General features: G+C 43.0%; 1 protein-coding gene across 2 annotated transcripts in view; it reads left to right on the forward strand.

Annotated features, from left to right (window-relative positions):
- CTPS1 (CTP synthase 1) overlaps positions 1 to 14,789 on the forward strand; it is a 78,979-nt gene extending 64,190 nt beyond the window's left edge. Inside the window, exons 17-19 of one of the 2 annotated variants that reach the window (XM_073666341.1) lie at positions 5,908 to 6,052; positions 11,728 to 11,818; positions 14,293 to 14,789. In XM_073666341.1, the coding sequence (XP_073522442.1) occupies positions 5,908 to 6,052; positions 11,728 to 11,812 (230 nt within the window). In that variant the 3' untranslated portion in view covers positions 11,813 to 11,818; positions 14,293 to 14,789. The remainder of the gene's footprint in view (positions 1 to 5,907; positions 6,053 to 11,727; positions 11,819 to 14,292) is intronic. The other variant, XM_073666345.1, reaches the window with a different exon arrangement.
- The last annotated feature ends 1,316 nt before the right edge of the window (positions 14,790 to 16,105 follow it).

The raw sequence follows: 16,105 nt of genomic DNA on the forward strand, positions 1-16,105 counted from the left end.
CCAAATACTGATAGCGGGGCTGTGGCCTTATACTTGCTTGCCACCGTCTTCATTTTCTACAACTCATGCTGCAAAAAACAAGCCCCTTTTATGCTGACGGACAACTAAAGATAAAGTTATGAATCTTGGAACATGAGGATGAGAAAGAAAAGCAAAAAAATAAAATATCCTAATTTTTATTTCATTTTAACATAAAAACTTATCAAAAAAATGCATGGACTCCAAAAAGGTTATTTAACCCCTTTAAAGCCCATGATGTACGAATACGCGTCTGTGCCCTGGGCTTTAAGAGCCTGACCCGTATTAGTACGTCATCGCGATCACGCGTGCACAGAGGCTGTGCGGGCGCGATCGCCGCCGAGTGTCAGCTGATTGTCACAGCTGACACCCGGTACTATGTGCAGGGAGCAGTCCCGCACCGCTCCCGGCACATTAACCCTCACAATGCTGCGATCAAAGTCGATCGCAGCATTGCGGTGGCTAAGGGGAGGTGATCGGTATACTCACCTCCTCTTCCGGCCTCCAGCACTGTCTGCCGCGGCTTCCTGGGTGTTGCCATGATGACCCGATGTCGTCATGACAACATCCGGGTTACCAGACAGCAGGAAGATTGTTTGGTCATGCGCAGTGCATGACCAAACAATCTTATCACTGTGCAGCGCTGACTGCCTGCATAGCACAGGGATGGTGCTCCATCCCTATGCTATGCAGGCGATCAGAATAAAAAAAGTGAAAGTCCCATAGTGGGACAAAGTAAAAAAACTCTCAAAGTGAAAAAGAAAATTTTAAAAAAATTGTAAAACTATAAAAAAAAAAAATAAAAATAATCCACTAAAAATAAAATGTACCCATCAATAAATATTATTATGAAAAGGAAAAAAAAACAATAAAAGTACACATATTTGGTATCGCCGCGTCCGTAATGACCTGACCTATAAAACTGTTCCACTAGTTAACCCCTTCAGTGAACACTGTAAAAAAAATAAAGAAAAAACGAAGCAAAAAACAATGCTTTATCATCATACTGACAAAAAAAAAAATGGAATAACATGCAATCAAAAAGACGAATATAAATAAAAATGGTACCGCTGAAAACGTCATCTTGTCCCGCAGAAAACAAGCCGCCATACAGCTCCATCATCCGAAAAATCAAAAAGTTATAGCTCTCAGAATAAAGCGATGCAAAAAAATTAATTTTCTATAAAACAGCTTTTATTGTGTAAAAGTGCCAAAACATAGGAAAACAATATAAATGTGGTACCCCTGTAAACGTACTGACCCGAAGAATAAAGCTACCTTATCAATTTTACCACACGTGGAACAGCATTAAAAAAACTGTGAAAAAAACACAATTCCTGAATTGTTGGTATTTGTTTATTCTGCCTCCCAAAAATCAGAATAGAAAGCGATCAAAAAATGTCACATGCCTGAAAATGGCACCAATAACAACGTCAACTCATCCCGCAAAAAACAAGCCGTCACAATATGTGTCTTTTTAGTGTGTGACAGCTGTCAATCATAAAAACCCGATATGATTCTGGTATCTCTGTAGTCGCATCGACCCGAAGACTAAGGTCGTCTAATCATTTATACCGCACTAGGAACAACGTAAAAAATAAATGCTAGGGCTGGGGTTGTGCTAATGTTAGGGTTGGGGTTGTTTTTTTTTTCAAAAACAAAAAAAAACAAACGACGATATGGCAACTAGTGTTGAGCGCAAGTGCTCGCTACTTGAGTTTGCATCGGGTGCTCGGGTATGCACTGAGTATCGCGGGTTCTCGTGTCTCCGCCCATATGCTTCACCCATATGTTTTTTTTGGGGTCTCTAATAACCGTGAAACATGCGGGCGGGGACTCGAGCATTTCACTTGAGCACCCGTGATACATGGTGCATACCTGAGTACCTGATGCAAACTCAAGTAGTGAGCACTTGCACTCAAGACTAATGACAACTTATTCAGTATGATGACCTAATGTTATCAAATTCTGTGTCGTATCTCTGGGTTCAAAATGTTCACTATACCCCTTGAAAAAATCCTTGAGGGGTGTAGTTTCCAAAATGGGGTCACTTGTGGGGGGTTTCAACCATTTAGGCACATCAGGGGCTCTCCAAATGCGACATGGCGTCCGCTCTCGATTCCAGCCGATTTTGCATTCAAAAAGTCAGTGATCCTTCCCTTCTGAACTCTGCCGTGCGCCTAAACACTGTATTTTTCCCACATATGGGGTATTGGTGTACTCAGGAGAAATTGCACAAAGTTTTTGGGGTCCATTTTCTCCTCTTACCCTTGTGAAAATAAAAAAATTGGGGCTAAAACATCATTTTTGTGGCTCCATGTTATAAACTTCTGTAAAGGACTTGGGAGTTCAAGGTGCTCACCACACATCTAGATAGGTTCCCTGAGGGGTCTAGTTTCCAAAATGGTGTCACTTGTTGGGGGTTTCCACTGTTTAGGCACATCAGGGGCACATCCGCTAATTATTCAAGCAAATTTTACAATCAAAAAGTCAAATGGTGCTCCTTCTCTTCCGAACCTTGCCGCGCGCCCAAACAGTGGTTTTCCCTCATATATGGGGTATCGGCTAACTCAGGAGAAATTGCACAACAAACTGCATGGTGCAATTTCTTCTGTTACCCTTATGAAAATGCAAAAGTGGGGGCTGAAAAACATTTTTGTGGGAAAAATGTGAAAATTTTATTTTTACGGCTCAATGTTATAAACTTCTGTGAAGCACCTGGGGATTCAAGGTGCTCACCACACATCCAGATAAGTTCCCTGAGGGGTCTTGTTTCCAAAATGGTGTCACTTGTGGGGGGTTTCCACTGTTTAGGCACATCAGGGGCTCCCCAAATGCAACATGGCATCCGCTAATTATTTTACATTCAAAAAGTCAAATGGCGCTCCTTCCCTTCCGAACCCTGCCGTGCGCCTAAACAGTGGTTTTCCCCCACATACGGGGTATCTTCTTACTCAGGAGAAATTGCACAACAAGTTTTGGGGTCCATTTTTTCCTGGTACCCCTGTGAAAATAAAAAAAAAATTGGGTCTAAAGTAACATTTTTGTGAAAAAAGTTAAATATTAATTTTTTTCTTCCACATTCCAAAAATTCCTGTGAAGCACCTGAAGGGTTAATAAAGTTCTTGAATGTGGTTTTGAGCACCTTGAGGGGTGCACTTTTTAGAATGGTGTCACTTTTGGGTATTTTCTGTCATAAAGACCCCTCAAAGTGACTTTAAATGTGATGTGGTCCCTAAAAAAATGTTTTTGTAAATTTTGTTGGAAAAATGAGAAATCGCTGGTCAACTTTTAACCCTTATAGCTCCCCAATAAAAAAAAAAATTTGGGTTCCAAAATTTTCCTGATATAAAGTAGACATGTAGGAAATGTTATTTATTAACTATTTGTGTGACATATCTCTCTGATTTAAGGGCATAAAAAATCTAATTTTGAAAATTGCAAAATTTTCACCAAATTTCCGTTTTTTTCACAAATGCAAGTGATATCGAAGAAATTTTACCACAATCATGAAGTACAATATGTCACGAAAAAACAATCTCAGAATCAGGGGGATCCGTTGAAGCGTTCCAGAGTAATTACCTCATAAAGTGACAGTGGTCATAATTGTAAAAATTGGCCCGGTCATTAATGTGCAAACCACCTTGGGTTGTAAAGGCGTTAATAAATAAATAAAATGCCCTCATACAGTACTGCAAACAAAAATAAGTTATGGTTCTCAAAAGAAAAAAAAAAAGACCCTAATCATTTTTTTAAATCAATTTTCTTGTGCAAAAAAGCAGTTAAGAAGCATAAAAAAAGAAAAGCTACAAATTGGGTGTCATTGTAATAGTATCAACCTGTACTGGAGAAGTTAGATAAATAAGGATTTATTTTCTTGTACTGGTCATTGCGGATGCTGTGATACCAGAACTGTTATATTTTGGCTGTTAGTGTTTGGTTTTTTTAGATGAATCCCTTCCCTTTGAGATTGGTAGGGCTCTGCATATGTGTAGGGAGCTCAGGAGCTGAGCAAATGCTGGCTATATTATGTAGTCGGCATCTGTCTCCTAACAGCCAGAGTCTGTACTAGTGCACGTTGACAACCGTCGGCCACCCGCGTGGCAATTGCAGGGGACGGGTGGGTCACCATGGCAGCTGGTGGCCTACTGAAGGCCTCCGTTGCTTCATCTCTGCACTCATATGAAGGTCCCCTATAGGCTGAGCTCCTTACAAGATCCTCCAGAGATTTTCACTAGAGCACAGGAGCAAGTCCACGAAGAACACTAAAAATTCAAATCAACCCATCTTTTACCCCATTAAAAATAAAGGAACAATAATAAACGTGTGCTATCACCACATTTGTAAAGATCCAATCTATCAAAATAGAAATAGAAAGAAATATAAAAGAAATATGAAAACTTTGCATTTTTGCAACTTTTCAGATTTGCATTTTTTTGATCACCTAGAAAATGTAATAAAGAATGAAAGCATCATATGTACATAAAATGGGTATCAATAAAAGCGTCCACTCACTGCGCAAAAAACAAGCCCAGCAACTAAAAATGTAAGTGTTCAATGAAAAAAGATGCATGTTTGATAACTTGGTAACTGAACGCACCTGGACAATAATGTTTCAGGGTCATATTTTCTGCACAATGAACGCCATAAAAACAAAACACAAAAATTAAAGTAAAATTACTTTACCATTTCATCCCACTTGTTTTTTTCCCCCCATTTTTCATTACATTTTATTGTAAAATTAATGGCATCATTCAAAACTACAGATTGTCCTATAAAAATGAAATCATTAAAAAAAATAAATGTGTTCATGGCTAATACCCTGCACTACTTATTTAGTGCAGGGTTTTATCTAGCCTGTCTGGTTTATAGGAAATGGCTGCCTTCTAGATATTATGCAAGACTATGGTGCACCAAAGACCATTGTTAAGCCTCCAGTTGCTATAGCAACCACCATGGGTTCTCCTCAATTGCACTGCAGGGAGCAGATAGAAGTGATCTCCCTGTGTCACCCTTCTTTAAGGCCCCGTCACACTTAGCGACGCTGCAACGATCCCGACAACGATACGACCTGTCAGGGATCGTTGCTGCGTCGCTATGTGGTCGCTGGTGAGCTGTCAAACAGGCAGGCTCACCAGCGATCAGCGACATCGTGGAAAGAATCTTTCCACGATGTCCTGCTCCTGTTACCAGCCTGCTGAAGCAGGAGCAGGCTGGTAACCATGATAAACATCGGGTTGCTAGGGGCGCACGTGCACCTAGTAACCCGTTGTTTATCATGGTTACCACTCTGCTACGGTGAGTGGGAGGTTACCGTTCACTTTAGCAGGCTCGTAACAATGATAAACAGCGGGATACTAAGTGCGCATGTGCCCCTAGTAACCCGATGTTTATCATGGTTACCAGCCTGATCGCTGCTCCCGCTGGTCACACACAGCGATGTGTGCTGACCAGCGGGAGGGCAACGACCAAAAAATGGTCCAGGACACTTTGCAGCGATCAGCGACCTCACAGCAGGGGCCTGATCGCTGCAAAGTGTCACACATAGCGACATCGCTGGTGAGGTCGCTGTTGCGTCACCAAAACCGTGACACAGCAGCGATCTCGCTATATGAGACGGGGGCTTTACATGCAGTAGTCTTTATTGACATTGATCTACAGCAATCACTGACAGCACTTACTCCTCCCAATAGCTTTGTTAGCAGGTAACCTGAATGCTGTCTGACAGCAGGAGTGCCAGGACCACACTCCTGGGATGAATAATCACTGACTTTTCACTTCCTAGATGTGGATAGCAGCACGTCCATTAGGACTTGAAAAGGCTGTGATGTGACTGGAAGCCGTTATTGATTAACAAAATAATGTAAATGCTTTTGTTTTGTATTGTAGAGCATCCATATTTTGTTGGCGTTCAGTATCACCCAGAATTTACATCCCGACCAATCAAACCCTCTCCTCCATATTTTGGTCTACTTTTGGCTTCTGTAGGAAGATTGTCTCAGTATCTTGACAGAGGATGCAGACTTTCTCCCAGGTGAGATTCAGGAATATATGCAGAGGGCCAAGGTAAGACCGAAGCCCACTGCTGCATGTCATATGGTCTGTATTGTAGCTTCCCCAGGCACCACTGCTGCATGTCATATGGTCTGTATTGTAGCTTCCCCAGGTACCACTGCTGCATGTCATATGGTCTGTATTGTAGCTTCCCCAGGCACCACTGCTGCATGTCATATGGTCTGTATTGTAGCTTCCCCAGGTACCACTGCTGCATGTCATATGGTCTGTATTGTAGCTTCCCCAGGTACCACTGCTGCATGTCATATGGTCTGTATTGTAGCTTCCCCAGGCACCACTGCTGCATGTCATATGGTCTGTATTGTAGCTTCCCCAGGCACCACTGCTGCATGTCATATGGTCTGTATTGTAGCTTCCCCAGGTACCACTGCTGCATGTCATATGGTCTGTATTGTAGCTTCCCCAGGTACCACTGCTGCATGTCATATGGTCTGTATTGTAGCTTCCCCAGGTACCACTGCTGCATGTCATATGGTCTGTATTGTAGCTTCCCCAGGTACCACTGCCGCATGTCATATGGTCTGTATTGTAGCTTCCCCAGGTACCACTGCCGCATGTCATATGGTCTGTATTGTAGCTTCCCCAGGTACCACTGCCGCATGTCATATGGTCTGTATTGTAGCTTCCCCAGGTACCACTGCTGCATGTCATATGGTCTGTATTGTAGCTTCCCCAGGCACCATTGCTGCATGTCATATGGTCTGTATTGTAGCTTCCCCAGGCACCACTGCTGCATGTCATATGGTCTGTATTGTAGCTTCCCCAGGTACCACTGCTGCATGTCATATGGTCTGTATTGTAGCTTCCCCAGGTACCACTGCCGCATGTCATATGGTCTGTATTGTAGCTTCCCCAGGTACCACTGCTGCATGTCATATGGTCTGTATTGTAGCTTCCCCAGGTACCACTGCCGCATGTCATATGGTCTGTGTTGTAGCTTCCCCAGGTACCACTGCTGCATGTCATATGGTCTGTGTTGTAGCTTCCCCCGGTACCACTGCTGCATGTCATATGGTCTGTATTGTAGCTTCCCCAGGCACCACTGCTGCATGTCTTATGGTCTGTATTGTAGCTTCCCCAGGTACCACTGCTGCATGTCATATGGTCTGTATTGTAGCTTCCCCAGGTACCACTGCTGCATGTCATATGGTCTGTGTTGTAGCTTCCCCAGGTACCACTGCTGCATGTCATATGGTCTGTATTGTAGCTTCCCCAGGTACCACTGCCGCATGTCATATGGTCTGTATTGTAGCTTCCCCAGGTACCACTGCCGCATGTCATATGGTCTGTATTGTAGCTTCCCCAGGTACCACTGCCGCATGTCATATGGTCTGTATTGTAGCTTCCCCAGGTACCACTGCTGCATGTCATATGGTCTGTATTGTAGCTTCCCCAGGTACCACTGCTGCATGTCATATGGTCTGTGTTGTAGCTTCCCCAGGTACCACTGCTGCATGTCATATGGTCTGTATTGTAGCTTCCCCAGGTACCACTGCTGCATGTCATATGGTCTGTGTTGTAGCTTCCCCAGGTACCACTGCCGCATGTCATATGGTCTGTATTGTAGCTTCCCCAGGTACCACTGCTGCATGTCATATGGTCTGTATTGTAGCTTCCCCAGGTACCACTGCTGCATGTCATATGGTCTGTATTGTAGCTTCCCCAGGTACCACTGCCGCATGTCATATGGTCTGTATTGTAGCTTCCCCAGGTACCACTGCCGCATGTCATATGGTCTGTATTGTAGCTTCCCCAGGTACCACTGCTGCATGTCATATGGTCTGTATTGTAGCTTCCCCAGGTACCACTGCCGCATGTCATATGGTCTGTATTGTAGCTTCCCCAGGTACCACTGCCGCATGTCATATGGTCTGTGTTGTAGCTTCCCCAGGTACCACTGCTGCATGTCATATGGTCTGTATTGTAGCTTCCCCAGGTACCACTGCTGCATGTCATATGGTCTGTGTTGTAGCTTCCCCAGGTACCACTGCTGCATGTCATATGGTCTGTGTTGTAGCTTCCCCAGGTACCACTGCTGCATGTCATATGGTCTGTATTGTAGCTTCCTCAGGTACCACTGCTGCATGTCATATGGTCTGTGTTGTAGCTTCCCCAGGTACCACTGCTGCATGTCATATGGTCTGTGTTGTAGCTTCCCCAGGTACCACTGCTGCATGTCATATGGTCTGTGTTGTAGCTTCCCCAGGTACCACTGCTGCATGTCATATGGTCTGTATTGTAGCTTCCCCAGGTACCACTGCTGCATGTCATATGGTCTGTGTTGTAGCTTCCCCAGGTACCACTGCTGCATGTCATATGGTCTGTATTGTAGCTTCCCCAGGTACCACTGCTGCATGTCATATGGTCTGTATTGTAGCTTCCCCAGGCACCACTGCTGCATGTCATATGGTCTGTATTGTAGCTTCCCCAGGTACCACTGCTGCATGTCATATGGTCTGTATTGTAGCTTCCCCAGGTACCACTGCTGCATGTCATATGGTCTGTATTGTAGCTTCCCCAGGTACCACTGCTGCATGTCATATGGTCTGTATTGTAGCTTCCCCAGGTACCACTGCTGCATGTCATATGGTCTGTATTGTAGCTTCCCCAGGTACCACTGCTGCATGTCATATGGTCTGTATTGTAGCTTCCCCAGGTACCACTGCTGCATGTCATATGGTCTGTATTGTAGCTTCCCCAGGTACCACTGCTGCATGTCATATGGTCTGTATTGTAGCTTCCCCAGGCACCACTGCTGCATGTCATATGGTCTGTGTTGTAGCTTCCCCAGGTACCACTGCTGCATGTCATATGGTCTGTGTTGTAGCTTCCCCAGGTACCACTGCTGCATGTCATATGGTCTGTATTGTAGCTTCCCCAGGTACCACTGCTGCATGTCATATGGTCTGTGTTGTAGCTTCCCCAGGCACCACTGCTGCATGTCATATGGTCTGTATTGTAGCTTCCCCAGGCACCACTGCTGCATGTCATATGGTCTGTGTTGTAGCTTCCCCAGGTACCACTGCTGCATGTCATATGGTCTGTGTTGTAGCTTCCCCAGGTACCACTGCTGCATGTCATATGGTCTGTATTGTAGCTTCCCCAGGTACCACTGCTGCATGTCATATGGTCTGTGTTGTAGCTTCCCCAGGTACCACTGCCGCATTCTTGTGCATTTGTCCGTGGTATTTTTTTCTGGATTAAGATGCCCAGAGGTGCTTGGCGATTGTCTCACATCTTTAGAAATAAAGGAGGAGTGTTTTGGAATTGGATATGGCCAAACTAAAAAAAAATGTTTAATCAACCTTACAAATACAGCAACCAAATCACAAAACTTGTGCCATGGAGGTACCGCCTCTTCGCTTGCAACATGTATCATGATTTTCTTTATTTGCCATCAACTTGAGAAAGATGACAATGAAAAGAAGAAAAAAATTATATACATATACGTATGTGTATGCTATATACACACGAATGTATGTGCACACTTGTGTATGTAAAATATGTATACAGTGCACAGCCTAAATGAGTACACCTCATTTGAAAAGTAAGATTTTAATCAATATTTCACTGACTGCAAGAATATATTTTGACAAGGCTGAGTTTCATAGAAAGTAAAGTTAATATAACTTTCATTACAAAATCTTCAGTTGTACTCAAATTAGTTGATGCAAAAGTGGACACACTCTCTATAGCCACCCTATTCTTCATAAATGCAACAAATTTGTGTTTTGGACTGTATAATGGACAGGCCTGATGTCACGCTGAGGTCTATGCAAATGCCGCTTCTACGCGCTCACAGCCAGCTTCCCAGACATGCGCATTGAAGCTGGGTGGACGTTATCTTCATGTCGCTTCCACCAGTCGGCTCCCGCCACTGGCACACCCGTTCACAGCATGCACAGAGCCTGTGCCAACGACTGCTTCTGAAGCCTGCACGGAAGACAAATGAAGCTAAGGACCGCTTCAGTGTTTATGCCAGGCGAGCTGGCTGATGGCGCGCAGGCATGGGGTGTCCATGGACCTCAATGTGAGGTCAGGGCTGTCCAGCAGATGGATCAAAATGAGGAGGGTGTTAATAATGTCCTTAGGACCGTGGCTGGAGAGACATTCAGCATCACCCATATGACTTGAAGTCAGGGAGCGACAGGTGCATTTTACTAAATTAGAATATCATCAAAAAGTTAATTTATTTCAGTTCTTCAATCCAAAAACTAAAACTCATATTATATAGAGTCATTACAAACAGAGTGATCTATTCCAAGTGTTTATTTCTGTCAACGTTGATGATTATGGCTTATAGCCAATGAAAACACAAGTGTCATTATCTCAGTAAATTAGAATACTTTATTACAACAGCTTGAAAAATGTTTTTAAAATCTGAAATGTTGGCCTACTGAAATGTATGTTCAGTAAATGCACTCAATACTTGGTCGGGGCTCCTTTTGCATCAATTACAGCATCAATGCGGTGCGGTGTGGCATGGAGGCGATCAGCCTATGGCACTGCTGAGGTGTTATGGAAGCCCAGGTTGCTTTGATAGCAGCCTTCAGCTCGTCTGCATTGTTGGGTCTGGTGTCTCTCATCTTCCTCTTGACAATAGTCTATAGCTTCTCTATGGGGTTAAGATCAGGCGAGTTTGCTGGCCAATCAAGCACAGTGATACTGTTGTGTAAACCAGGTATTGGTACTTTTGGCAGTGTGGACAGGTGCCAAGTCCTGCTGGAGAATGAAATTTCCATCTCCAAAAGCTTGTCAGCAGAGGGAAGCATGAAGTGCTCTAAAATTTCCTGGTAGACGGCTGCGCTGACTTTGGTCTTGATAAAACACAGTGGACCTACACCAGCAGATGACATGACTCCCCAAACCATCACTGATTGTAGAAACCTCACACTAGACCTCAAGCAGCTTGGATTGTGTGCCTCTCCACTCTTCCTCCAGACTCTGGAACCTTGGTTTCCAAATGAAAATTGGAACCCTAGGACCTTGTGGAGTGTGTCAATGACTACATTCTGGACATCTGTCAAGTCAGCAGTCTTCCCCATGATTGTGGAGCCTACTGAAGCAGACTAAGGGACCTTTGTAATCGCTTAGGAAGCCTTTGCAGGTGTTTTTTGTTAATTATTCTAATTTACTGAGATAATGACATTTGTGTTTTCATTGGCTGTAAGCCATAATCATCAACATTAACAGAAATAAACACTTGAAATGGATCCACTCTGTTTGTAATGACTCTATTTTATATATGAGTTTCACTTTTTGTATTGAAGAACTGAAATAAATTAACTTCTTGATGATATTCTAATTTAGTGAGATGCACCTGTAAGTGAACATTAAGTGTTTTGGTTTTTTTTTATTGTAGATTTGTAAGAAATCCATGTTAGGGATACATACCAAATAACCTCTATGGCAATGTGAGCAATCTTGTAGGGATAAATGAGAGAAAGTTTGAAGCTAAAGAGAACCTGTCATGTCAAACTCTTTGCTGGTCAGACTTTACCTCCAAGTTCTGTTCTCATCATTTCTATTTGTTTCCCTTGATGTCTCTCTGCCCCTTGTTTTCTGTTTTCTTGTACTGCATACAAACATTTACACTATCAGTAGGAATCAACTTGATATTTGTTTGCTTTGTAGAGATACATACAGTGACAGAAGTGGGAGCAGTTCTCCAGACACAGAAATTGCAGAGCTCAAATTGCCGATGATAAATCATGACTGACGCTAGGTAATGGCACTTTATATCACGTATTACACACTGCTTAGGTAACAGGCTCTGAATGCAAAACACCTCTACAGTCTGTTTCTTTTCACATCAATTTTTCTGTTCCTAAGACCCTGTTCACATCTGCATTGTGGGTGTAAGTGTATGGGGTTGTATGCCAACTAGACAGGCTCTAGCTGGGAGTATGTATAACGAACATGTCCTCCGGTCCTGGCTCAAAAACCAGCGAATACCCGCAGCACAAAGTGCATGCGCTGGGGGATTCATAAGTCTGCCGTAGCACAGAGTGACTGCTGACTTATTGATTTGCACCGGACAAGTCCTTTAAGCAAAGTATGAAACCCATATAAATCTATGCAGTAACACCGAATACAGCATTCACGAAAAAGTGGATATCTTAAACTGAAAAAGTCCCACAAAAATAGTAACAATAAATATAATTTTTATTGACAAAAACATATATCAATATTAAAAGACTATTGTAAAAACATGAGGAGCATAGCTTAGAGAAGTGTTCATGGAAAACGTATTATATATATATATACTTTTTTTTGAAGTATGAAACCTATTTTAGGAGCTGGGCCTGCTTCATACAAGGCAGATACAAGTTGTGTTACACATCTGGAATCTGCCTGTAACTAGAAGGAACAGAGTGCTCCGAAAACTGTAGTTTAACCATTTAAGTGTTGCTGTCGAACTCTGACACCAGCATTTAAATGACACTATTGCAGTGAACCAGTGGGTTACCATGGCAGCGGAGGCCCGTGTAGCTGCCATCTTAGGTTTTCTGTGAAGCCCAGACACAGGCCGAGTTCCATAGGGGACCTTGATTTCACTTTACACCTAAATACTATGATTTTACAGTAGAATAGTATGTGATTGATCACAGGTTCAATTCCCCTAAGGAGACTAAAAGCTAAAGTAAAGTTGTTACATTTGTGGGTTGGGTGATCTGGAGGGATTTGGGGATGGCTTGATTATAAAAAGAAATAATTAATGTTTTTATATTTTGTGATTTCATTATTACATTTTTCAAAAGTTAAATATCAAATAAAAATATAAAGAGATGTAAAAAAAAGAAAAACAATTAAAGTAAGGCCATATGCACATGGTAAAAGGAACATGTCACCTCCCAAACCTTCAGATATGGTCATAGAGGGGCTGCTTCAGTCACCGCTCAGTACTTAGTGAGTGGTGGCTGTAGGTATGGACTGACATCCAACTCAGCACTGATGCACTGCTAAGCTGGCTGTCAGTCAGTGCCCGAGCGTGCTTACAGCTGTCGCTCAAAAGCCATTCCGGCCTCGTCTCTGACTGAAAGCCCCAGACTGCCGAGAGGAATAAAGTTAATTTTCTCCCTGAAGTGGGGCTTTCACGGCTTCAGAATGCTATTCACTTCATATCTTCAGGCTCCTGAAGTCTTTTACGCTTGTTGCTTATTTTTTTTCTTTTCAGATTTGACGCTGTTTCAAAGCTGCAGCATATTGCAGTGGTTTTTACGCATTCAAATGAATGTGGGTAAAAAAAGATCAAAAAAATACATGCTAAAAAAAATGTGTATCAAAAACATGCTTATTTTACGCTGCTTTTTTTCTGCCAAGAGATGCAGAAATGGTGCAGAATCTTTAACATGTTCATGTTTACTTTGTTTATTTTAACATGTGCACATGAAAAGCAAAGTTAAAATATAAGTTTAAAATATTACCTTTTTCCCATTTTAAAATCCAATTTTAAAAAATAAGCAAAATTTGGTATCCTGTCCAAAAAAGTGTGATCTTAGAGATAGGCTGGGTTTCAATGGATCCCTTATGATAGCATGCACAACAGAACGCCAGCTGCCCATCGACAGATAGGCACATAGAATGACGCGCCCCCATGCCGGCACACGGTTAGTGCCGTGGTCAAAGCACCTGGAGAATCAAGTTATCAGGTCCTTTTTATCACCCAAAAAGCAATGTTGGAATTGCTGAGGGGGGAGGGTGAACTATTTCTATGAATAAAATGAGTAGTGGCATTCAAAACTGCTCATCACGCAAAAATGGTTATGTCTACGGCAAATAAAAAAAGCTCTTGGAGCAATAAGAAGAAAAAACAAACTCAAAGCAACATTTAGTCATTGAAGGGTTAATTGCTTGTTACACAAAGTCTTGCAGGAAAACTGCTGTCTCTTTCATAACTGCATAGCCATTGACACAAAAGCCAAATTATGATTTGAACATGGCCAACTGGTTGGGAAACACTAAAGTCACGGCGTGGTTGTGGTAATGCTGCTGTTTTAGTGCCGCCTGTAGACCATGTTTTTGGACCCCTGCCTAAAATACATTGTGCAGCACTGTCTCACCTGGGTCGTCTCTAGGGAGTAACTGCCCAATTTGATCTTGCACACCAAACATGGTGAAGAAGGTGAGAGCCGGATGTATTTATACAAAAAATGATGGTTTTCATTGGTAATGCTAATTCTCTTTTCTCGTCTGCAGGTGACCGCTCACAGCCATCTGGTTTCATGCATTATTTTTTTTGTTTAATTTCCTAAATGAAGTACCTATGAAATGATTTAGTTTTTAATGTTTTCTTTTTATGTCCGATGATCATTGCGTGTTCTGGGCCTCCAAGTATGCCTTCTTCTGGTGTTACCAGTATTACTCCTAGTGCTCTCTCTTTAGGAGAACCCCCACGCACATTCTTGCTGCACAAGACAAAACTTTCCACTTTTTCAGAAGAATTTTTCATAACACTTTGCATACTAAAGCCATTTTTACATAAATTATTTTACATTTTAAAGACAAATGCGGACACCAAACCTGCTGAATAGACTGGAGTAAGGAGTCCATGTGACCAGTGTTCCAGCCTTACAAACTTCTACAAATGCCAGCTTAAGAAATTCTATACTTCAGAATAATGGGAGGTTCTCAGGAGATTGTGTATATACTTGTAAAGCCCAGCAGAACGGTCTTCTGTATACCATGTTGGTTGCACTGTAGCATCACTAATAAAGCTGTTTTCTAATGGGTTATGCTGATTCATCATTTATTTTTTATTGCTGAGAGTTAAGGCCCCGTCACACTTAGCGACGCTGCAACGATCCCGACAACGATACGACCTGTCAGGGATCGTTGCTGCGTCGCTATGTGGTCGCTGGTGAGCTGTCAAACAGGCAGGCTCACCAACAATCAGGGGAGCAGCGACATCGTGGAAAGAATCTTTCCATGATGTCCTGCTCCTGGTTGCCAGCCTGCTGAAGCAGGAGCAGGCTGGTAACTATGGTAAACATCGGGTTACTAGGGGCACACGCGCTCCTAGTAACCCGTTGTTTATCATGGTTACCACTCTGTTACAGTGAGCGGGAGGTTACCGCTCACTTTAGCAGGCTCGTAACCATGATAAACAGCGGGTTACTAAGTGCGCGTGTGCCCCTAGTAACCCGCTGTTTATCATGGTTACCAGCCTGATTGCTTCTCCCGCTGGTCACACACAGCGATGTGTGCTGACCAGCGGGAGAGCAACGACCAAAAAATGGTCCAGGACACTTTGCAGCGATCAGCGACCTCACAGCAGGGGCCTGATCGCTGCAAAGTGTCACACATAGCGACATCGCTGGTGAGGTCGCTGTTGGGTCACCAGAACCGTGACACAGCAGCGATCTCGCTATGTGAGACGGGGGCTTAAGTCTTTGCTTACATTTTGCTACTTGATCTTCCCATTGAGACATTGGGATTAATGGGGATAGTTTGGAAACTGATCCACGGCCACATATATCAGATTGGCAGATCTCGGGCAAAGAGAAGCTGTTGGGGACCCACTTGTCTGACTATCATTTCAGAGTCAAACATGCCTGGCTTTGGATCTGGCAGCATGTATTTTCTGTCAGGTTCCCAGTTTTTTGTCTTATATATTTTTCTAAATGTATGACACAATCTGTATTAAGATAAAAAAAAAATAGAAATCTTTAAATTTTCACACTGACCACTGGGGCTTTTGGAGACTTACTTGCTTTTGTTACCGAACATAACACATTACATAGCCTCAATTGTCTGATCCTGTCCCTCTTTTTTTTGTATTGAAGTGTCTAATGAGCCTGGGCAAAAGTCTAATTGACTTGTTGTGCCACCTGTTAGGGTAGCAATTCTGTTGGTGAATATTGACCCTTTAACAAGCATTGCCACATTACTTGGCACTCTACACAGAGAAATGTTCCCTCTTAGGCCTTTCACGACTTGCTTTACAACAATGTGGGGCAAAGGCCCCCCACACCTCCACCAAACACACATGTCTGCAAATGAAGTGTCTAGT

This window comes from Phyllobates terribilis, unplaced genomic scaffold (genome assembly GCF_046119375.1).
Source record: "Phyllobates terribilis strain yellow unplaced genomic scaffold, ASM4611937v1 Scaffold_2__4_contigs__length_985480577, whole genome shotgun sequence".
Lineage (NCBI taxonomy): Eukaryota > Metazoa > Chordata > Amphibia > Anura > Dendrobatidae > Phyllobates > Phyllobates terribilis.